Here is a 23,014-nt window from a genome sequence, read left to right on the forward strand (position 1 = left end):
TCTTTTTTTAAGAAACAGATCGTCTTATGTGCCAATCACTCGTCTTTCTGAAAATTCGATGACACGCACACTTGAAACGCAGATGGTTATATACATGCATTTTTTTCTAAAAATGAGAATTTACTTATAATGAATAATTTATAGAAAAAAAACCAGCAATATCTCTTACATGTACCATACATGTATTTTAAACCCTATGCATTTCCCTTTTCTTAGGTGCATGTGTTTTTTTTCGGTGTGAATCCTGATATCCGGAAGTACAATTGAGCCCCGACTAATTCAGTCGAGAGGGGTCGGCCCATTAAGGGATAAAGCTCTCCCAACGTGAATTTTCTGCATTCACAAGAACTCGAACTCGAGAAGTTACTTAAGTAGAACAAGTGCCGAACCGCTTAAACCAACCCATGTTGGTTACATGCATGTGTTTGCTCTATCGTTCATTTAAAAACGTTGTACATATCCAAGTGATCATGTGGGGAAATTTCTAATGATTGTTCAGGATTTTTTCTACTAATTTAGAAAATTCTTGCCATCCGTAAAGGAAAATGCACCAATTTGTAAGTGATTGTTTTGATTATCAGTTTTGATTAAAAAAGAAATTAGTCAATAATTTATCATTGATTTTTTGCTTTAAAAATTATAGTCATAATTTTGCATGAAAATTTCAAACGGGAACCAGGTGAAGTTGCAATGACTTCAATATAATTGGAATTGTTCTTATCATCTACAGCTCCCATGTAATGAACTTCAAACAAACAAACAAATAAACATACATATGTACATTATATATACAGAAGAAGAATATTTCACCGTACGTACATATAGTTAATTTTTCTACAAATCAAAATTTTGAAAAATTATATGCGTCATAGTTAAGTTCATGTACTGTATATTCATCAAGCTCCGCCCCCCCCCGCCCCCCCCCCAAAAACGCCAAACGCCAAAAACAAATAAATATATAAATAAAGAGGGAGGGAGAAGCACAAGCAAGCAATTGTCGCATATGTATATATGTTAATTTCTCAGCTTCAATTGTCATATGTATATAGAGATCAAAATTTGTCAATAAATATATATATCATTGTTTGTTTCCTCATCTGATCAAGGATGAACGTGGAGTCTGTTCTTCGCATGAACCCTGGGCACGAACCCTACAGCTATGCCCGTAACTCTACACATCAGGTATATATCTTTCCATTCCTCCTAGCGACTACATTGACACGGCGTTACGTGCTCATATATAGAAGGCATCATGCATGTGAGAGCTAGCATATGCTAACTCGAGAACTTGAGGTACGTACTCTTGTTTGTCTTCGTCCTTTGATTTCTTAAATTTCTTGCAGAGGAACGTGTTGTTCAAAACGATGCCAATCGTGAAGGAAAGAGTGAGCGCCTTATACAGAAAAGCCATATTCCCGAAGTACTTTGCACTGGCGGACTTGGGCTGCGCTTCGGGACCGAACTCTCTACTTGCCATCTCCTGGATCATTGAAGCCATATCGGGATTGTGCAGCCAAACGGGGCGTTCGCTGCCCGAGGTTCTTGTGTTCCTGAACGACCTTCCAGGGAACGACTTCAAAACTGTCCTCTCATCTCTTCCCAGTTTCTATGAGAATCTGAAGGAGAAGAACAGAGTTGAAATTAACTGCTACGTATCTGCGATGCTGGTTCTTTCTATGGCCGGCTATTTCCGAGCAGAAGCTTGCATTTCGTTCACTCTTCTTACAGTGTGCATTGGCTTTCGCAGGTCTAGTAAGAATTCTCTTCTTTCAAAGAACAATTTGCTATATATTCATTGTTTGTTTCTCATCTGATCAGGTCGAGCTCCGCAGAACCCTGGGCACGAACCCTACGAGCGTCTTCACATCATAAATCTTCCATTTGCGACTCCTGACACGGCGAGGAATTGAAGGCGCAATGGAGCTGATGCTCATGGGAGAAGCATTCTAACCAGAAAGACGTACTCTTTTTATCTCGTCCTTTGATTTCTTAAATTTCTTCGAGCGGTGCAAAACGATGTAATAAATTCGTGAGAAGATGAGCTTATCGCCATTCCGATAAATTTCAAATGGATCGGGACTGCAAGTTCCATTCTAAATTAATTCTGTGGATGACTTTATTGAAAGGCCATCACGATGTGATTTAACATCTCAGGTTGTGCCCGAGCTCATGTTCCATCACCTTCAGGATAACTCATCTAGCTAATATATTATCATTATTCCATTGCTTTTCCAGGGACTAGTCGAAGCTGCTGAAGAGATTCATTCAACTGCCATCTGCACCCCTTTCACATGAGCCGGATTGAGAGGAGAAGGATCGTTCACCATCAATCATTGAAACTTTGTAGTGATTGGGATCCTTTCTGCCAAAGACGACAGAGCTGTTTGTTTACAGTTAAGAGCGGCATGGCTGACTGTATAGATCGGCCACAGAACCGATACTTCTTTCAGAAGCACTTTGCTAAAGGAGATGATGCGATTTATTGAGAGGTACGAGCTCGTGGGTGAGCATCTATCAAGAAGCCAAGCACTTCAACATAGCCGTTCCAAAAGATGACGAACCTCCTGACTCCCGGCAGAGAAAGTCCCCGGCAAACCTGATTCTGAGTTTACCACCAGCAAAGACTGCTGCCCTCCTCTGGTGGTGGCTCTCCAGGTCCCTTGTTGAAATGGCTGACGAGGTTTCACTCTCGACTGCGGTGCATAAGTATATAATAATATATGTCCGTGAGAAGATTTAATTTCTTCTCGCCGTTCCGGATAAATTTCTTAAATGGATCGGGACGTGCAAGTTCCATTAGATAAATTAATTCTGTGGAAACTGAACTTTATTGATAAGGCCATCACGATGTGATTTGACATCTCAAGTTATTAAGCTCATATCATCACCTTCAAGATAATCTCATCTAGCTAATCCATTATATTTACCATTGCTTTTCCAGGGACTAGTTGAAGCTGCTGATATAGATTCATTCAACCTTCCGCTCTACCCACCCTACAAACATGAAGTAAGAGATGTGGTAGAGGAAGAAGGATCCTTCACCATCAATCGACTCGAAACCTTTGAAGTGAATTGGGATCCTTTCTGCCACGAAGACGACGAGAACTGTTTGTTTGACAAGTTGAAGAGCGGGCGGAACGTGGCTGACTGTGTAAGATCGGCCACAGAACCGATACTGAGAAGTCACTTTGGAGAAAGACTGATGATGGACGATTTATTCGAGAGGTATGCGAGGCTTGTGGGTGAGCATCTATCAGTGGAGAAGACCAAGCACTTCAACATAGCCGTTTCCATGACAAGGAAATGAAATCGATCTCTGCCTCTACTACTTTGGCACTGAGATAAGAATAAAAGAGCAAACATGAAATAAGTACTGAGTTTAGTCCATGTTGAAGCAATAATACCTTAGGGTTGTTTGAAGCAATAATATAATACGGCCAATCGAGATTAGTATTCTGTCAAGGTACGTATTTGCTGACCATTAAACAAATATATTCGATATCCATCTCCCTCTCCAAGGTGCAAATCCACTCGGAAATTGGATGCAATAATTGCTTCTTAGTAGTATAATATCTGTCAAGAGCTGTAGTTGTGGAGATATATCACATCTCTTCACAATTTTACAATTCTCGTGAATAAAACCTCCCTTAACAACCCAATCTTCATGGAGAAAAATCGATATTGGAAAAACTTTACTCTTTAATAGGCCGACTCGACTCGACTGAATTAGTCTTAACTTATTGAACTTTCAAATATGAGGGGACACAGCGAAACACAACTCACTCGTCCACCTATGGGCCTCTTCATGGGCTGATAGGCCCCCAGTCAAGCGTCCTCTTAGTGGTCCGACTCAAAGTGAAAGGGGAAGGTTAACTTTTTTTCAATTATAAAAGAGATTTAAGACTTAATACAATAAGAAAAAAAAATTAATAACTAATAAAATGATACGGATAGTCTCACTAGATATGTAACATATGATCTCTAGGTTAACATGTGAGAGCGTGCGCCACTGCGTTATATTCTCTTTCGATAATACATATCCATTTTCCTTTTTTTTTCTATTTTATCTTTTTTTCCCCTCTTTAAATGCTATTTCGGAAACTTCTCCTTTGAATTGATCGGGAGGAAATGGGTCCCAAGTTGTCCTCCCAAGCCAACTTTTACCAATTTTATTTGTCCTCCACTTCATTGGTCGAAGTCCTTCCGAGATTGGAAATACAAGTTTTGCGTGGTTGTGATTTCTTAGACGATAGAGTTTTATTATTTCGGTTTTGGAGAATGAATTTATTATATTTTAGATATTTCTTCGCAATTGTCAATACGATCCAAATCAAGAATTTCAATTCTATTTTATTTGATTGCAACTTCTTCAATTCCCCCTAAGTTCTTTTTTATTTTCCTACCGTTGGATGCTTAATGCACCGTGGGATCCACGCGCATCCAACGTGAGAGAAGTTGTGTTTCCATGATACGGAATCATGCATGCCAATCAGGTCCGCGTGCTCTCCTACCGAGCTAGCTGGCTAGATTTGTACAGATGTATATATATTGTCTTCTTATTGTGTCTGGGCACAAATATTTCCAAATTTGGAAATAATTAAAAAAAAAAGATTATGTGGGCTTCTACTTTATGAAAAACGACGAGAGAGATTACATGGGCAGGGGAAGATTCTTTTGGCAATTTTTGCGTGGTTGTGATTTCCAAATGAAATGAAGACTGCTGCTCTGCCCCCACAGTCCACACAATGGGCTGTCTTACATGTACAATGTTGTACTATCCATATCCAACTGACATAATGGAATTTCTAATGATTTTTCGAGATTTTATATACTAACTTAGAAGATCATGCCATTTGTAAAGGAAAATGAAAGTATGCTTAACCCGTGAAAGACATACCGAATTGTATATGTGAATAATGTTATAATTTTTATATATATCTGTAATTCTTTCCTCTTTATTTTTTTTTTCTTTCCTGAATATTACCATTACCTGGTAATTAATCTAGCTAGCCAAATTTATGCAGTTTTCTTGATCTATCTACAACAGGTTCCCTTAATTCGGAAGCCTTTGTCAAATATGCAAGAATCGCAGGTAACGAATGAAATTCCTGAAAACTTTATAGGAACTTTTCGAAGCATCCTGTCCCGGTTTCGTACTTTTGGTTCCGGTTATGTCTTTTGGATTCTGCAACTGGCGGAGATTGAACTGTTAAATTAACCTGCATGGCTTGTACATGGCTTGGATAAGTTCTTGTCAGCTGATCACTGGTAATAACTTTGCAGTACATTCTATGAATATTAGAAGTCAAAGCCATAAGTAGACAACATGCAGGGGATGGCAGCTTTGCATATAATCTTTCTAAACCCCATTAAATGTCAAACAGACGAGCACCATATATAAAAAGGGAACAAATTCAAACTAAATAACAAGGCTTTGCTGGCTAGGAAAATAGATACGATCGATATACATAATTTTTTGCAGGCTTTCCTGCCACTGCTGTCCTGGCCACTTGATCTCCTGCCACTGCTGTCCAGGCCACTTGATCTCCTGCCACTGCTGTCCAGTCCTTGCTCCATCCCTCATGTGTTGGAGGAGAAATGCAAATATTGATAGCTTGATTCAAGAAAATGGAATCATATATGACAAGGTTGCGGGTGAGAGACAGAGTTCAAGTGGAGCATATGAGGAAGTCTCCGAATCACCGATCGAGCGGCCTTAAGTCTTAAGGAAAAGATTGAAGAGAAATTAAATCTTCTCAAGTACATATTATTATATATTTATTGATAAGGCCATCACGATGTGATTTAACATCTCAAGTTATTAAGCTCATATCATCACGTTCAAGATAATCTCATCTAGCTAATATATTATCATTATTCACCTTTGCTTTTCCAGGGACTAGTTGAAGCTGCTGATATAGATTCATTCAACCAGCCGGTCTACATGCCCTACAAACAAGAGGTGACAGATGTGGTAGAGGGAGAGGGATCCTTCACCATCAATCGCCTTGAAACATTTAAGGTTAATTGGGACCCTTTCTACCATGAAGATGAAGATGATGAGAACTGCACGTTTGACAAGTATAAGAGCGGGCAAAACGTGGCCGACTGTATAAGATCTATCACATAACCCATCCTGAGATGTCACTTTGGAGACGGATTGGTGATGGGAGACGTATTCAAGAGGTATGCAAGGCTCGTCGGTGAGCATTTAGAGGTGGAGAAGACCAAGTACTTCAACATAGCAATTTCCTTGACAAGGAAATGAAATCGATCTCTCCATCTTTGGCTTTGCCTTAATAAGAATAAAGGCCAAATAACTAACGAATGTAATTAGTACATGCTGAAGCAATAATGCCTTAGAATTGTAGATGGTGTTTGGAGCAATAATACGGTCAAGATTACGTACTGTTCCATCAACGTATTCGCTGACCTTTTTATTGAAAATTCTTTATTGACCATATTCGAGGTAAGAATATAAGAACAAACGTTAAATCATATATACAATACATGTAGTTCAAGCAACAAATACCGTTGAGAATACTATTCCATAAAGATATTTGCTGACCATTAAACAATATTCGATCTCAATACTTTACTAAAAAAAAAAAAAGAATAATCGATCTCGATCTCTCTCCAATGTGCAAATCCATTTGGTTAAATAACCAATATACCCAAGACATTGAGCCTCATGAGATGAAATCAATGCTATGGACATACAGAATGCCAAAAAAATCTAAAGACCAACTTTGGGGAATTCTTGATCAATCTATAACAAGTCGCCTTCAAAAGCCCTTATCAGATCTGCAAAAATCACAGACAAAAATGAAATTCTGAAAATTCAAAGAAACTTCAAAACCATCACTATATCATGTTCTACTTATGTCTTTTGGATGGAATCCAAATTCTGCGAGACTGAATTATTAACCTGCATGGCTTGTTTAGGCCTTAAATAGAAGGGTGATACAGAATAATCCAGAGGCTACCTAAGGAAGTTTGGAACAATAAACTCTTATTTATCAGCTCTCTCCCGCATAAAATTGCATTACATATATCAAAACTCAGAAGCAAAAACCATAACACGCTAAAGGGGATGGCAACTTTGCAAAACAGATACATAACCACAATTTGACTTATGACGGACAACGCGGAGCGAAAAGTCGGTAGCACATTAATATTCAATTATGATGCATCTGCAAGTGATGCAGTAATTGCTTCTTAAATGTATATAATACCTGGTCTAAGGCAGTCATCTCTCAGCTATTGCCTTGTATCCTCCCTTTTCAAGAGCCTTAGCTATGGAGATATCGCCAGTTTTCACAATTTTGCCGTTCTCCTGAATAAATGGAAAACGAAGGCTGAAGCCCAAATTCCAAATAGGACATCAACTAGCAGGAACAATCTATCAGGAATAAGGTCGACAAGGGTACTTCAGAGCCTCTAAAAACACCACAACTGCCAATACTCGAAACATATTCTTACCATAACATGGATATAAGTTGGCTTTATAAATTCCAAAAGCCGTTGGTAATGAGTAATCATCAAAACAGAATTCTTAGCTGTCAAAAGCCCATTTACTGCTCTTGCCACATCTTGAAGTGCATCAATATCCAACCCAGAATCAATTTCATCCAGTATAGCTAAGTCTGCCCCAATAACCTGCAAATCCCAAGAAATTGGATGTTTAGGGACCAATCTTTCTTCTTCTTTTTCTTTTTTTCTTTTTTCTTTTTTTTCTTTTTTTTTTGAGGGGGCAGGGGGATGGTGGACGAGAGGTGTTAAAGTTTCAAATTCATGTAAAGAAAACCGGAAATTAGATTTACAGTGCATTATGTATTACAAGGAGCAGGCAACTAATGAGAATCTTATAAAAGTTAAGAAATCTACATACAGCTAGTTGTAGAATCTCGTTGCGCTTTCTCTCTCCACCACTGAATCCTTCATTGACATTTCTATTAAGGAAATCTACACTCATCTTCAAATCATTGAGTTTGGGACAGACATAAGCATAGAACTGCAAAAACGAACATGACATCAGAATCGATTCGACCAAAAGGAAATCAGTCAGTAACTGTAAATATAATCAGGAGATAACTCTACACCTCAAGGGGACCAAGCTCGGGTTGATTCAGCTTCCTTCTTCGAGCATTGTATGCCATGTTGAGAAAGTCAGCATTGCTGACACCTGGTATTTCAACCGGGGTCTGAAAACTCATAAAGAGGCCGGCAAGAGACCTTTCTTCCGGTTCCATGTCAAGCAAATTTTCCCCTTTAAACACCATACTGCCTCCTGTCACTTCATAATCTGGATGTCCAACAAGAACCTGCACGACACAACAGTACTCCAGTAAAGTTTTCTCCTTTAGACTCGAGCCAGACATGAAAGCGGGTGATGGATCATGCAAAATAACTAACCTTTGAAAACGTGCTCTTCCCGGAGCCATTCTTCCCCATTATCGCATGGACCTGATGACAACAATGACGAATTCTAGAACAATGTCAGACATTAATGAAGGTCTCAGCAGAACACTGTCCAAACATAAGAAATCAACTCGGACTAGGAGCCTGATGGATGTTAAAGAACATATAAGATGATTCGGGGGTACGCAATTCACCAACTCGGAGCTCAATTACAGCAGGAAATTCGGTGACATATGGCGGGATTGTCCAAGAAGATGAGAAATTTGGCCATTGAGGCCCGCTCGATTAAAGGGACGTTAAGAGCATTCTCGACTCAGAATTAACAGCTACGGCAGAGGAGGCAAGGAGTTCACCTCTCCCTCGTAGACGGTGAGGTTAACGCCCTTGAGGATTTCCTGCTTGGTTTCCGCAATCACTGCAGTAAGATCCTTGACTTCGAGCAGAAGCTTCCCGTCCTTCCCGGGGGGGGAAGTTGTGGAAGGATCGATGGCGGACAGGGTGGTGGCTTTGACTGCGGTGGAAGAGAACCGGAGGCTGGGGCAGAGACGGAGAGGGCGGACTGCGCGAAGCTTCGATAAGACGTAGAGGTAAGTGGTGGAAGAAGGCGAGGGCTTGGGTCTGGAAGAAGGGAAAGAAGAGGACAGTAAAGGAGAGGCGCCGTGACTGTGGAGGGAAGCCGAAACCGCCATGGCTGGGAGAGAGCGGAAGAAGCAGAGATGACGAAGAAGCCGGAAAGAGCAGCTCCGGCGACGGGAGTGATTGATATAATTTCAATTTTTTTCCGACGGGACGGAGCAACAAGAAAGTCAAAACGTTGGGACTTTATGGGGCGGCCTGGTTCTTCCCGATGGGCTTTCTGGGCCAGAGCCCACTCTACTGTCCCCCTCCCACATCACATCGTGTATACAATCCTTCTTCAGCTACATATATAAAATTACAATTAAATTAATTAATTACCAACTTCCGTTAGTCCAAGTGACTCGGTGTTCGTTTGTTTCCCTTAAATAAAGTCTCGATTTTGAGTTTTGTAAATTAAAAAGAAAAAACGCTCTCATACTCCTTAATAGGCTGACCTAACTTGATAAAAACGATTTTATTAAAAACTTCATAAGACTATCATGACAAAATCTGATAACAAATTATTTTTAAAATTTTTTGATAAGATACGTAAATAATATTTAATAAATTTCACCCGAAAGATAATATTTATTAAAATGAAAAACTTTTGAATTTTTAAAATTCAAAAATAAGTCTTCGGTGTATGAAATTCAAAAAATAGTTTTAAGTTTTTCTAGTGTTCAATATTGAACATGAAAATTAACATATTAAAATTTTATGAATTTCTTTTTCTTTTAGTTTTTCTAATTTTTATAATTTTTCAAAATTCTTTTAGTAAGAAAATTTTTTTAATAAAAAATATTTTAAATTTGTTAAAAGATGTTTTATGACAATAACTAGATGAAAAGGAATTATTTTCTAATCTTTTTATGAGATATTGTCAGTTACAATATTTCATAAATCACAAAATTTTACATTTTTAAAATTTAAAATGATTTTGAGTTTTTAAATTTTTAGTATTTAATATTATAATTTTTTTAATTTACATGATCACATGGAGTGGGGTAGGTAGTTTACTGATAAATATTACCAATATATCCAAAATATGGTCGTTATCATTACTTGGACATAATGTGCTATGGTAATTCGGAAAAACGAATGTTACACCAAAGGGATCCTTCTCCTCTTATAGTAGTATAGATTTAGTAAATAACTTAAACTCAAGTTAGACCATGGGTTTCTTTCTATTTTGTAGTAATATTCGAATCAACTCGTTGATTTTGTCTAATTGAAATTCACGGCGACTTCTAGTTTGGGCACCTAATCATGAATTAAGTGCATGGATATATCATATGTACACATACATAAAATCATCACTGAGGCAGACATTCAACAATATATTTTTGGCCTCAACGTTCATAATATATAGATACATACACATATATATCTATATTCAACCCCTCCTCTGAATCAAATTAAAGAAAATTTTTCGATAATTTTTTTGATCCTCTCCCCCAATTTATATATATATATATATATATATATATAAACCGAAAACATTGTCTAAATTCTCGGGGAAAGTACATTCGTTTTTGTACTCCTGAGTCTCTTTTATTTTTTAAAAAATGCGAATAAATTAATGTACCGGTAGATATTACTTAACATGAAGTAAATAATAATAATAATATAAAATAATATCATAAAATAATAATAAGATATGATATGATATGAGGGTAAATTACATTGGTGGTTCAAAAAATTTTAATAATATATCAAGTTGGTCCAAAAAGTTTTTTTTTTTTACTATTTGATGGTACAAAATATTTCAAAGTTGTAACATGATAGTACAAACCGTCATCTCGTCATTGACGCCGTCAAGCCTACGCTAATGGTGCAAAACAGATTTTTGTGGGATGTTACATGATGGTGCAAAATGTTTTGAAGTTGTAACTTAATAATACGAAATGTTTTACGTAAGTTACATGATGGTTGTAAAATTTACAGTCTTGGAAAGGACGACTTGACGGCGTCAATGACGAGATGACGATTTGTACTATCATGTTACAACTTTGAAACATTTTGTACCATCAAGTAGCAAAAAAACATTTTGTACCATCAAGTTTTCACGTGTATTACACGGGTAACCGTCCTAGTTTATATATATATATATATATATACAAGCGAGTGTACGGGGCTCGTCCGTGAGGCCGTAACCCTCAATGATATATGATATTGATGCGTAGGGTAGCTGCTTATATGGACAAAAGGGTACACGTGTAACAGCATATATGAGGACATTGAACTTTCAGTTCTGGCCGTAAGGGTTACGATGTACGCGGGCATTATGTCTAGTCTAGTCCCCTTGCCGTGTCTATGAAATTCATGTTGTATGGCTATGAATTGACCACAAAATGCCACTTTCCATAAGTTTAAACGAATTGATATGCGTGTTACGAAACATACACACATATATATTGTGTGTGTGTGTGTGTGTGACAAATAAATTTGATTAGCTGAGGGGGCCAAAAAAAAAAACAAGAAGAAGAAGAAGAAGGAATAATTAGGTCATGTGCTTCTTGTGGCTCTACTCCTAGTTCTACGACTACCCGTGAAGCTCCAGGGGACACATATGACCTCCTTGTTTTGTCTGTTCTCCTTGTTCTTATATATATATATATATATATATATATATATATATATATTGTGCATTAATTAATCAACTAATATAAGAATAACTTGATATACTCATTCTTAATTATTTAATCAATATAATCTTATATCGATATAAACACATACATACTACATAGCGTTGAAACAGTATATTTTATGATGCCAAGATGGCAGAGAAGTCAGACAAACTGATGCGACTGAGACTTCATATATATTCATTCATGTTGTGTGTGCGGGACTGTCTTTTATACATTGTTTTATGGGGGTGTTAACATGTGCCTCATTTGCCTGCAGAATCTTTTATCTACTGATCATTTCGAGCAATGCAGTGCGTCACCTCACCACGCTAAACTAATTCAATTCAAACGCAGGGATATTCCTTCATTAATTTATTTATTCAACTTTTACCGATTCGAATTTTACATTCGACCTGATGGAAGTCTCAGGTCTTTCTGCAGATGGAATTTGATTGCTTTGCTTTGCTTTGCTCACATTGAAGGTAAAATCCCAGAACAGGACCACTTAACGCATGCATTCTCGGCCAAGCTTAATCTTTCTCCAGAAACATGCGGTCGTAGACCAGGATCATAACATGAACGAACACGGAAGTCATTTGGAAATCCTAATGATTCGATCATTATTAATAAGAAGTTTCCCGATTCCGTTTTCTTGGCAATATGTCTGTCTGAAATGTTTCACGTGATACGTTTAAATAGGAATGAGGGGCCGTGCAATCAATCCTCCAAGAAAACAAGAAAAGTGACAAGGAGCAATTCTGCAACTGAACAGAACCATTTTGGAGTTTGTCTAGTAGCCCAGTACAACAGCTATCTCTCTCCTATCTCTTCTTCTTCTTCTTCTTCTTCTTCTTCCATAGTATTCTATTCTCTCCAATCCTTTCAGAGGCTGCAATGGCGAAACTCGCTCCCTCGTCCTCCTCAGTTACGTTCCTCGTGGCCATAATCCTTTCGGTCTCGCTTATCGACCAATCAGCCCAGCTGGAGTTCTCTCAGTTCCAAGCCCTCCTAAGGCTCCAGCAGCTACTCAACTCCCCTCCTCCCCTCAACAGCTTCTTCAACACCTCAGACCTCTGCAGCATTGAGCCATCCCAGACCTTCACCTTAGCCTGCTATGGAGATAACTTGACCCAGCTCCACATCAATGGCCAAACTGGAGGCTTCCCGCTTCCAAGAGGTTTCTCCACTCGGGCCTTCTTCTCCACTATCACTGCCTTTTCAAGCCTTAAGGTCCTCTCTGTGGTCTCCTTGGGCCTGCAAGGGCCATTGCCTGCTGTCCTTGGCAACTTATCCTCTCTTGAGATACTCAATGCAAGTTCCAACAGATTCATTGGTGAAATTCCCAAGGAAATGTCATCCCTGAAGGGCCTCCAGAGTCTCATTCTCGATGACAATGCGTTCAGCGGCCAAGTTCCAGCATGGTTCGGTTCTCTTCCGGCTGTGGCGGTCTTGAGTTTGAAGAACAACTCGCTAAGTGGACCCCTCCCAAGGTCGTTCACAGCCATGAGAAACCTTCGGGTCCTCGCTCTCTCCGGGAACAACCTGTCAGGCGAAATCCCGAACCTTCACCGGCTCCACAACCTCCAAGTTATCGACTTAGAAGGCAACCACTTCGGGCCACGGTTGCCGAGCATGCCCACGAGGTTGGTCACTCTCGTTCTCAGGAAGAACAAGTTTGGCTTGGGACTTCCCAGTGAACTAGCCTCCTACTACCAGCTGAAGAAGCTTGATGTCTCGATGAACGGGTTTGTCGGTCCATTCCTGCCATTTATGCTCACCCTTCCCTCAATTCAGTACCTCGACATATCAGGAAACAGGTTCACAGGATTGCTCATGAGTAACATGTCCTGCAACCCGGAACTCACCTTTGTGAACCTCTCCTCCAACCTCTTATTGGGGACCTTGCCTGATTGTCTCCTATCTGACCAAACGTGGAAAGTTGCTCTCTATGCTGACAACTGCCTATCAGGTGAAGTTCGAGAGCAACATCCGTCGAGCTTCTGCCACAAAGAGGCTCTTGCGGTTCCACTCTTGCCTGCAAAGAAGAAGCACGATATATCTGCTCATAAAACACGTCTTGCACTTGGTGTGCTGGGAGGAATTCTTGGGGGGATTGCCACTTCTGCTTTGGTTTTAATAGCTGTGAGGAAAATAAATGCTCGACAGAAGGTTAAGTCGCCCCCAGCAAGGTTGCTGACTGAGAATGCCTCGACTCTCTGCAATGTGAAACTGCTATCAGATGCGAGTGAGTGGAAGTTGGGACTATTTCTGTGAAGTAATTGTTGCTCTAGATGTTTTATTCTACATTGTCGAGACCGAGGGATAGCTTTGATTTGAATCTTACAAAACAGGCTAACAGGGATCACACAAGCTCAGTTCATATTCTTTTGGAATTTTCTCTATCTAGTGGAAGAACTCTTGCTTATATTTTGTTCCATGTCTCATGAGAGTGCCCTCTCACTTCTAATATTTACAGGATACATATCCCAGACAATGAAGATGGGAGCCACCATCCCGACTTACCGAACATTTGCTCTGGAAGAGCTAAAAAATGCTACGAATAACTTTGACTCCTCGAGCTTAATTTCTGAAGGTTCAAATTATCAGGTGTGTTATTTATCGACAGGCCTACTGGCAATAAGGGCCTACTTTGGACTTGAATCGTCCGCAACCCAAAAGCTTAAGCTAATAGGTTGCAGCGCGGGCCATGATTTATATCTTTTCAAGGCTGGTAGTGTGATTCTCATATTTCTCGCTTCAATTCCTCACCGCAGATATACAGAGCTAAGCTAGCTGATGGTATTGTTTTAGCTATCAGGAGACTTGAAATGAGAAAGAAGCGGACTCCTCAATCCTATATGCCTGATATCGAACAGATCTCGAAACTCAGACACGGCCATTTGTCGAGTGCTATAGGACACTGCTTTGAATGCTACCCCGATGATTCGACAGTTAGCAGAATTTACCTCATATTTGAGTTCACAACAAATGGAACTCTCAGAGACCATATCTCGGGCAAAGGTAGAAAAACTCGGTCCAGAAAACTGACCTAATTCTCTGATTTTCTTCTTTATTACGTCTTGTATAATTTAATATCCACATTTCCACTTCTTTAATTCGGCAGGGATTTTGACAAAAAAGCTTACTTGGGTTCAAAGAATCGTGTCGGCATTGGGAGTGGTGAAAGGCATTCAGTTCCTCCATACAGGCACTGTGCCTGGTGTCTTCTCCAATGATCTAAAGATAACGGATGTTTTACTCGATCACAGTCTTCAAGTAAAGATCAACAAATATAATCTGCCTCTTCTGGCAGACGATAGAAAGGTGGCAGTTAACAACCATAAATTCATCTAGTCAAACCTGGTATCTTTCTATATTCTTTCACTCTATTGAATTCATTTCGAATTTTCTTCCTTCCTTTCAGGTTTCCTCTCGAGTCTCGTTGCCTAGAACTGAAAGAAGCCCCCACTCGAGGTATGAACAGAAGAAAAATTGCTAGGTTCATTAAGTTGGAGAATATACAAAAGATTCTTAGTTTGATAATCTTTGCAGAGTAAAATACAAAGGCGGGGATGACGTCTATGATATCGGAGTAATTCTTCTCGAGATAATCGTTGGAAGGCCAATCATGTACCAGAATGAAGTAACTCTTTTGAAAGATCTTGTAAGTATTTTTCTCCACTGACTATTTAGTGTCTAGGGCTGTAAAAGTAAAGATCGTAAGTCCAGCATGTGGATCATATTTTTGCAGTTGCAAGTGTGCTTAGTTACGGATGAAGTGGCAAGAAGAAGTATCGCTGACCCAGCTGTACAGAAGGACTGCTCTGATGAATCGTTAAGGACTATGATGCAAATTTGCCTGAGATGTATATCCCCCGATGAAACCGATCGGCCATCTGTAGAAGATGTTCTCTGGAACTTGCAGTTTGCTATACAGGTACAAGAGTCGTCGAAGGAAGAGCCGTCAGAAAATGAAACAGAGACGGCCATTGAAGAAAATTTCGTGAATGTGCCCTTCTAATTTAGGCAGCTTCAAAACTAAAATTCGTGTATATTAATTTCTCCTACTGCTCTTCAGAGGTTTTTTTTTTTTTTTTTTGTAGCATGTTTTCCTTAGAGCACGCACATAAGTCGTTCACCTGGTGGAGTAATTTTTGGATATTTTGATAATAAGATAGCCTTGATGATGTATTAAAAATGCTTCAGAGATGCAATGAACAGAGTTTTCAACAACTTAATATTAGATTGATCCTTCCTGGTTGAGACCATAGGTGAAAATGATAAAATACGCACGGTTATATATAACTGCTGAATTGAAGTTAATTAGGAAAAGTGTTACAGTACATGAGCGAGTAAAAAATCAAATTTATTTTCATTTCCCTAGTCACCCTTTAATCCATTGTCGTGTACACAGTCTATCTCCTTGAATGCAACAGTGTCAGTTATCATCAAGTTGGTCTTTGTCTACATTAATGCCATTGAACTCTCAGAGCATGCAGATGACTTTGAAGCTTGAGCAACTATCACCGACTTGGAGGACGCTGAATAGCAAAAAGACGTCTGCGAAGTAATGAGCAGTGAGTGAAAATGGCTACTAATAGGATATAGTCAGGGTGGTAGCTAGAAATTTGAATTTTATGGTTGGGGAAAGCGGAAGAGATTAAAGAGAGATATATGGAAATAGCATTCTGCTAATGAGAAATTCCTAATTACATTCAGTGAGCTTGTCATATTCGGATTGCTGTCATAAAACACCATCACCAGATAAACTTCCTCCTAGTCTCCTATAAATAACAAACAAAGCTGAGTCTTCCCAAGCAAATTCAGCACAGAGAGAAAATATGGCATTAGGTGGCAAAAAAATCTGCGGCAAATGGGTATTTGGGTTCTTGGTGATTGCAGTGATCACAAGTTCGAGAGCCACTGCAGACATAATATCTTGTGGGGATGCCATAGCTGCTCTGATCCCATGTGAGGCCTTCTTGCTAGGTTCAAGTCTCCCTACTCCAAGCTCTGACTGCTGCTCAGGTGCTCGGAACCTTGAGTCAATGGCCAATACTGTAGAGAAGAGGAGGGCTCTGTGTCAGTGCTTTGAGCAGACTAGTCCGTCCTTCGGGGTCAAACCTGACAGAGTGAATTCACTTCCTCTGTACTGCAAGCTTAAGATCACTCTTCCTGCTGAGCCACATTATGACTGCTCCAAGTATATAAACTCCCTCTCCCCTCTCTGTGACTTCAGCACATAGCTCTTTACATCTAATGTCTGATTCCCGTTTCCATCTGTGACGTGCAGAATTCCATGACCGAAGTGAAGTGCTGGCTTCTGAAATCGGGGCGCTGGCCATATTTATCAAAAAGCAAAGATCTTACCGAGAGAGACAGCAATGTATTCAAGATTAAATAGATCACCGTGTAATCTATATTGATATGTCATTTTCAGCTGCATCATATATATCTCTGAACCCATATATCTCTGAACCCATGTTATCTTATTGTATTGTAAGACTCCTAAAAAAGTCAAAACCCACTTCTGCCATTTCCATTTTGAACCTTTATGAAAGAGTCAGGAGGGGTTAACAATTTACTGAGATTTTTTTTCTTTTTGGGTGAAACTCGAAGAAATGAAAGATGCATGCTGAAAAGTAAAAATACTGGGACCGGCTCACTTGTTACCAAAATTTTCCTCTTAACAAATTTACAGGATATGACAGTTCATACAACCATCTTGCTGCAGATATTCCCGCCAAAACTTCAACTGCATAATATGTCACAACAAAGTACAATCACAGAGGGCGGGCACATTCGACTTCAGTCCGTGATTTCTCCCTCTTCTTCTTCTTCTTCTTCTTCATGATGTACACCGCGTCTATCGTCATCATCGGCACCATCTTCAGCATCGTCACTAATACTACCATCATCAACACCAAAACTACCACCAAGATTTTCATCTGGACACTTCTCTGAACCAGCTTCAAGGTCACCCCCGGTGACCACAGAGGCCTTCTCTTCGAACGGTGACCCCTCAGTGCCATTTTCATTAATGATCACTGAAGGAAATTTCAAGGGTTGTTCAGGCTCATCTTTGAAGAAATTGTTCATAGCCATAAACCTAAAGACCTGCAGCAAGCGGAGTTTGTCCTTCCTTATATCTTTGCTCAGGAGCTTCTTCAAGAGTGTCGGCTCACTTCTTTCCAAAGAGGGTGGAGCTCTCTGTGGACCTGTGTCTTCCGATCTTTGCTTCTTAGAGAATCTCTCCCTTTGATTGTTTTTTCTTCTTTTATCGTGCTTATTCTGGCACCTATGCTTCTTACTAAATGGCCTCCTGTTCTCTTCTCTTCCTGGAACTTTGTTTTCTGATTCTGCAAGGTAGTGCGATGGGATATCCGCAACCTCAACTCCCAACTCAACCTGCTTTGCCAATATCTCCTTGAGTTGCTGGAGAGAGAAATTTCAAACATTTCATTAATTACCAACTGCAACTGAAAGAAAATGTTCGAGGACACCTTTTCTTTTGGCCACTGGGACACTTACTTCAGTGAAGTTGCGAGTGTAAACTGGAGACGTAGATCTTGGTTAATTAAAGAAGAAATGCATACCTCACGTCTTGCCTTGGAATCATCTGTTTCATCAATCTTTGACTCCATCTGTTTCTGCAACAAATGACGATTGTCACAAAAGCTACATCGGAAAATATAAATGAAGAGTTGAAGCCCCTGATATTAATCTAACCTTCTTTGTGGAATTTGATGGATGATTCCTCCTTCGCTCTTCACGCCATTGCTTGATTTCTTGCACCGTGTATGCTATTGAAACCCTAAACATTGAAAGACAAACAGAAGAAATCAGTCAGGAGTATCATGATAAGTAACTAAGATGTATGGTGAACACAGTAGAGACACATACACATTTGATGTATATGTATATAGATAAATGTCTAACAAGTATAAGTGAAACTACCTATTCCTTTCATTAGCTTGATTGGCTGGATGATCAGACCCATATTTTTGTGCCTTCTCAATGTTAGTCTCTGCTTCAGAAACACCGCCAAAAAAATTGAAAATTATAAAAAGAAAAAATAAAGAAAAAAGACATCAACAGAGACAGTATCACGTCAGCAAACAGCTCACTCATAAATGCTAAAAAAGGAAAAAAAAATTAAATAAATAAATACAGAGTGATGCATGATAATTTAATACAAGCAACATTAAAGTTTGACATTATATATGCTGCAGAGATGCTCTAAGGAAACCAAAGAAAAAAAAAATTTTGCAAGAGCACATATATGCATATTAAAAAAAAAAATTCTCTTATTACCCTTCATTTATTTTTATTAGGACGAGAAAATTTAATTTCACGATGAAATGCATTTGCAGACCAGGATTCTTCCATATGAATTACATCAAACCAATAGATCATATTGCAAATTCCCCCAGATGCTGATTGACATGGCTTCACTGGGTGTGGACAGAGGCTAAATAAATTTACTCCAGTGGTACCAATTTCCATGTCATCTTCTTACTCACTTTATTAAAGAACAAACTAAATATATCTGGCAGAAAGATAATTGCGAACCTTTTCCTCCAAGTCCATCAGCATAGTCAAATTTTCTCTTTCCATTTTTGATATGATGGAAATGAGACTTCTGAAATCTGCTAGAAAAATACAACAGTTGTGAAACAAGTGCTTAGGGTTCATATCCACAAAGAGCAGCCCCACCCCTCCACCCCCCACCCCCCTCCCCCCACCCCCCCAAAAAAAAAAAGGGACTAGAGACATTTACCCTTGTGTTCTTGGATTCCTAGTAAATTCCTTTCTTGGGAAGTTTTGGAATTTAGAATTAAAATTTGCAGTATTTTCCCCACCTCGGCTACTATGGTTCTCCTGCAAAATCATACAATCAAATTTAAACAACCGCTGCACTGAATTTCATCTAGATATAGGAAAGTGCAATGTTCTACAAAACAGAAATTGGGGGCGAATTCCAGATAACTCTTGCAGACAGTAAGATAAGCTTAAGCTCGCAAATATAAAATGGCAAAAAAGAAAAGATTAAAAAATAATAATAAGAAGTAAAAGTCAAGCTTTTCTATCCCCAAAAATGACAAGAAGGGGGATACTACGATTAGGAAGATTGGCCTCCCAGATAACCTAAATTAGCAAATCAAAAGCTACCTGTGATGTATTGTGTAAAGAAGAAGGAAACTTCGGAGACCCTTTTGCTTGGTCTGAGTGAGGATTAACTATCGCAGCATGGTTTTCTTGCAGTTGCTGACTGGCTACAGCTAGTGGCCCCAATCCATTAGCCCCCATTGTGGAAGAAGAAAAATTTTGCTGACTTTGATTAATCTGCTGCCTTAAACAATCAGGACCCATGGCCTGATTAGGACAAGGAGGGCCATTGTAATGAGGTACTTGGGCAGGATTCAACATTTGCATGGCAAGAAGTTGATTCACATTTAGCATGGCATTTGGCATAGAATATTGCAAATTTGGCAAGACCATATTTCCACTTAGTGGTCGTAATAAATTCAACAGGTTTGCGTTCTGCCCCATATTGAAGAATTGACCAGGAACAGCATGCAAAGCCTGTGCATTATTCTGTGAGCTAAACCCCATCAGCTGTTGCATTGCGAGTTGATTGCTTTGCAAGTGGAGTAAATGATTAGGGGCATTGCTCAACTGGGTCATGAGACCATTTAGAGCAACCGCATTCTGCGGATAAAAACCCATCTGAGGTTGAACTTGCATGCCATTTGGCGGCATATTCGGAGCATTTCCAATGGACTGATCAGATGGAACAACCTGCCAGGATTTTCAACAAGAAAAAAGAAAGAGTTGGAATAGATAAGAGCAATCGCATAGAAAACTCATCAGAGGATCATTTTACATAGCCGCATGGTTCAATGAAGCATCGATAAGATTTTGCCATGTAAAAGTTTCAACTTATTCAGCATTGATCGCTCCACATTGTCCACGCTACTTCATAGTACATTAGCTTAACGCACTAAAAAAAATCCCATATTTTTAGCTCATTACTCTATGGCCATCTAATTTTTCTCATCAAGACTGGCACATGATTGTACTGATTAGGCGCCGTGCCCGCAGCAGATGCAATGTAAAAGGGTGTCACGTAATTCCTTTCCTGGTGATGTCTGCATCAGGAAAGGAGAAACTTTTAGGCGAGCTTGTCGAAAGAAATACCTGCTGAGAAGAGGGATTGCCGGGAAATTGATTGGGACGATGAGGGAAAGGATTGAACCCAGGATACATTTTTGAGATCGACGGATGTCCGGGGGTTCTCCTTGATCACATGGAGGGCAAGGATATCGGCTTGCAGAAGAGCGTTCAAGGGCAATAGTGAAATTGATTTTATCTTGTTAGGGTTTAAGGTTTACTGTAACTGAGCATTGACTGAAGAACAAGAAGAAGACAACGACATACAGACACAAGGGTTAAGACAAACGGTTGGGCTTCTTGAGGATTTCCATAGGCCTCTAGAAATGTATGGGCTTCTGGTTGTACTGTTTCTTGGGCTTAAGCCCACTTTTCTCCGATGAAGCCCGGCCCAGGGTTCTTCTTCCTCTACTGCTCCTCCTCCTCTTCCCTCCGTGCAGAAAGAACCGCTGGAGAAGTCTTCAGACGACATGACCATGTGATCGAGCTTCTGAAACTCTCGTTTGCTTGCAATCACTAGGAAGAAAATGGAAGACTTTGAGAAGAAGGTTTCAATCTCCGACTCCATGGACGTTGAACATGACAGCAGCAGTAGCAGCGATAGTAACTCTTCCTCTCAAACTCTCCAATTGCTTCGCAGATTCCTCGGGGTTCAGCAGCGCAGAGCTGAAGCATATGCCAGGCTTAAACAGTACGATCATTGTTCATTATTCTCCCCGGCGACCTTTCCGATTTCTCTGTTTGATAACTTGGGGGAGGGGGAGTTCGGAGCCGCCTCTGGTTGGGTCTTTGATTCCGATGCTCAAACCTATGCTTTCTGGAATTCTGTGGAGCTTCTAAAGCTACTTCTTGATTGCAAGTTGCGGTTTTTTTCTTTTTAATGAAAGATTAGGCGGCTAAGAATATTCCTGATCTGATCCAAAAACATAATGAAAAGTTTTTAGCTTTTTGGTAATCAAAATGTGTTCATTAATCAATGAAAGCTGTAGCTTTGGTAATCAATATGTGCTCGTTTATCGGGTTTGTCCTCACGGATTCTGGCGAATGCTGCATCGAGTAATCCATTGAACAGTCCAAGTTTCATCTGGAAACTGGAATTGTGTTCTTGCATTGGATCTTCGGCATATCTCTGATCGTTCACATTCTTATGATTTTGCTGTTGCGTTTGCAGAGGGTTTGCAGAGTATATGGATTCGGGTGGTGAATTAGCTTACCAACAGCTCTGCAGTGAGATCACTGTCGAGTTCAACGATTGCTCGAAACAAGTTCGGCTCATCATAATACTCACCTTCTTCTTACATTACGGCATTTGCCTTTCTCGATAATAACATGTAAGCTTTTCGCCCAACATGTAGGTCCTCGAAATGGAGTCTCAGTTCATGAATCCCGACTTATGCCGGGTCGACTTAGCCCAGCTACTCAGAGCAGTTCAAGTACAGGAAAAGGAGAAATTGCACCTGGTAAGGCCTTGCTCTTTCCTGCTGCGGCTACGCATAGATGTTACGACTTACAAGGCTAAGGTTCGCTGTGGTTGCAGTTAATTACTTCGTAAAGTTTTAGGCTCATATGAGTTTTAGTTGTGCAAAATGAGATTGGTGTTCTATTCTTGAGGAGGTTTTACTGACATGCCTTCCTTGTCTCCAAGACTGCCACTATTCAAGTGCTGAAGAAAGCTGGTCGCCCCTCGGAGCGTATTGTAAGCCATGAGAACTGCAAATTCAAGAAACCCATGGGGCATGAATGCATCCACCTCCACGAGATTACAGAAGCCGCCGGGACAGAAGAGGCAGAGGCAGATGCAGAGTATGACAATGCCCTCAAGGAAGCCATTAGAGGGGTGCAGGATGCTGTGACTGCTATAAATGACCATCTGGACGAAGTTCGGTATGAAATTGCTGCACTAGAATCTCATTGACCCCCCCGCGTGCTACTGAATTGTATCTATTCGGTTTCTGAGAGAGTGAATACGACCTTCATGTGTACATGGGCTCAAAGTTTTCTTGAATGAAATCATATCTAATATGCTGGTCGATAGGTATATTCAGTTTATTAGAGGTAGAGATAATGTAAGACATTGCCACTCGAAGAATGTATTGGATTAATTTACTTATTACCAACAGAAACATGAGATAGATGCCGAAATCAATGGCTTTTAATTTTTCTGGATCAACAGA

At 39.8% G+C, this 23,014-nt stretch overlaps 7 protein-coding genes across 9 annotated transcripts; 5 read left to right on the forward strand and 2 right to left on the reverse strand.

The window, feature by feature from the left end:
- Positions 1-981: 981 nt before the first annotated feature.
- Positions 982-1,667, forward strand: LOC116187733 (jasmonate O-methyltransferase-like; the record flags this gene model as incomplete). Its single annotated transcript, XM_031516648.1, has 2 exons — positions 982-1,182; positions 1,344-1,667. Coding segments are annotated over exons 1-2 (399 nt in total), but the record flags the coding sequence as incomplete, so codon positions are not given.
- Positions 1,668-1,669: 2 nt separating this feature from the next.
- On the forward strand, positions 1,670-3,456 carry LOC116187734 (benzoate carboxyl methyltransferase-like; the record flags this gene model as incomplete). Its single annotated transcript, XM_031516649.1, has 4 exons — positions 1,670-1,747; positions 2,422-2,499; positions 2,579-2,680; positions 2,942-3,456. Coding segments are annotated over 4 exons (624 nt in total), but the record flags the coding sequence as incomplete, so codon positions are not given.
- A 3,007-nt stretch (positions 3,457-6,463) lies between these two features.
- On the reverse strand, positions 6,464-9,240 carry LOC116189450 (ABC transporter I family member 6, chloroplastic). Its single transcript, XM_031519117.1, has 7 exons — positions 8,775-9,240; positions 8,416-8,466; positions 8,103-8,324; positions 7,892-8,014; positions 7,483-7,659; positions 7,236-7,336; positions 6,464-6,804 (listed from the first exon to the last, which is right to left on the reverse strand). The coding sequence occupies exons 1-6, from the start codon at positions 9,108-9,110 to the stop codon at positions 7,250-7,252; spliced, it is 996 nt and encodes a 331-aa protein (XP_031374977.1). The 5' UTR covers positions 9,111-9,240; the 3' UTR covers positions 6,464-6,804; positions 7,236-7,249.
- A 3,145-nt stretch (positions 9,241-12,385) lies between these two features.
- On the forward strand, positions 12,386-15,899 carry LOC116189188 (probable inactive leucine-rich repeat receptor-like protein kinase At3g03770). 2 transcript variants are annotated; one of them, XM_031518742.1, is made up of 7 exons: positions 12,386-13,911; positions 14,143-14,273; positions 14,441-14,687; positions 14,791-14,993; positions 15,091-15,140; positions 15,219-15,330; positions 15,418-15,899. In XM_031518742.1, the coding sequence occupies exons 1-7, from the start codon at positions 12,561-12,563 to the stop codon at positions 15,685-15,687; spliced, it is 2,364 nt and encodes a 787-aa protein (XP_031374602.1). In that variant the 5' UTR covers positions 12,386-12,560; the 3' UTR covers positions 15,688-15,899. The 2 variants fall into 2 exon arrangements, with proteins under 2 accessions (XP_031374602.1, XP_031374603.1); XM_031518743.1 differs by having other exon boundaries at positions 12,387-13,911; positions 14,791-14,990.
- Positions 15,900-16,093: 194 nt separating this feature from the next.
- On the forward strand, positions 16,094-17,254 carry LOC116189191 (non-specific lipid-transfer protein 3-like). The gene is made up of 2 exons (XM_031518748.1): positions 16,094-16,869; positions 16,960-17,254. The coding sequence occupies exons 1-2, from the start codon at positions 16,508-16,510 to the stop codon at positions 16,967-16,969; spliced, it is 372 nt and encodes a 123-aa protein (XP_031374608.1). The 5' UTR covers positions 16,094-16,507; the 3' UTR covers positions 16,970-17,254.
- A 48-nt stretch (positions 17,255-17,302) lies between these two features.
- On the reverse strand, positions 17,303-21,073 carry LOC116189189. Of its 2 annotated transcripts, none has more exons than XM_031518746.1 (8): positions 20,868-21,073; positions 19,839-20,468; positions 19,447-19,547; positions 19,239-19,315; positions 18,624-18,693; positions 18,396-18,480; positions 18,263-18,310; positions 17,303-18,101 (listed from the first exon to the last, which is right to left on the reverse strand). In XM_031518746.1, exons 1-8 carry the CDS (start codon positions 20,934-20,936, stop codon positions 17,475-17,477), a joined length of 1,707 nt encoding a protein of 568 aa, XP_031374606.1. In that variant the 5' UTR covers positions 20,937-21,073; the 3' UTR covers positions 17,303-17,474. The 2 variants fall into 2 exon arrangements, with proteins under 2 accessions (XP_031374606.1, XP_031374605.1); XM_031518745.1 differs by having other exon boundaries at positions 18,263-18,316; positions 20,868-21,072.
- A 200-nt stretch (positions 21,074-21,273) lies between these two features.
- On the forward strand, positions 21,274-22,982 carry LOC116189190. Its single transcript, XM_031518747.1, has 4 exons — positions 21,274-21,531; positions 22,012-22,105; positions 22,196-22,300; positions 22,486-22,982. Exons 1-4 carry the CDS (start codon positions 21,368-21,370, stop codon positions 22,753-22,755), a joined length of 633 nt encoding a protein of 210 aa, XP_031374607.1. The 5' UTR covers positions 21,274-21,367; the 3' UTR covers positions 22,756-22,982.
- Positions 22,983-23,014: the final 32 nt, after the last annotated feature.

This window comes from Punica granatum, chromosome 8, assembly GCF_007655135.1.
Source record: "Punica granatum isolate Tunisia-2019 chromosome 8, ASM765513v2, whole genome shotgun sequence".
Taxonomy (NCBI): Eukaryota; Viridiplantae; Streptophyta; class Magnoliopsida; order Myrtales; family Lythraceae; genus Punica; species Punica granatum.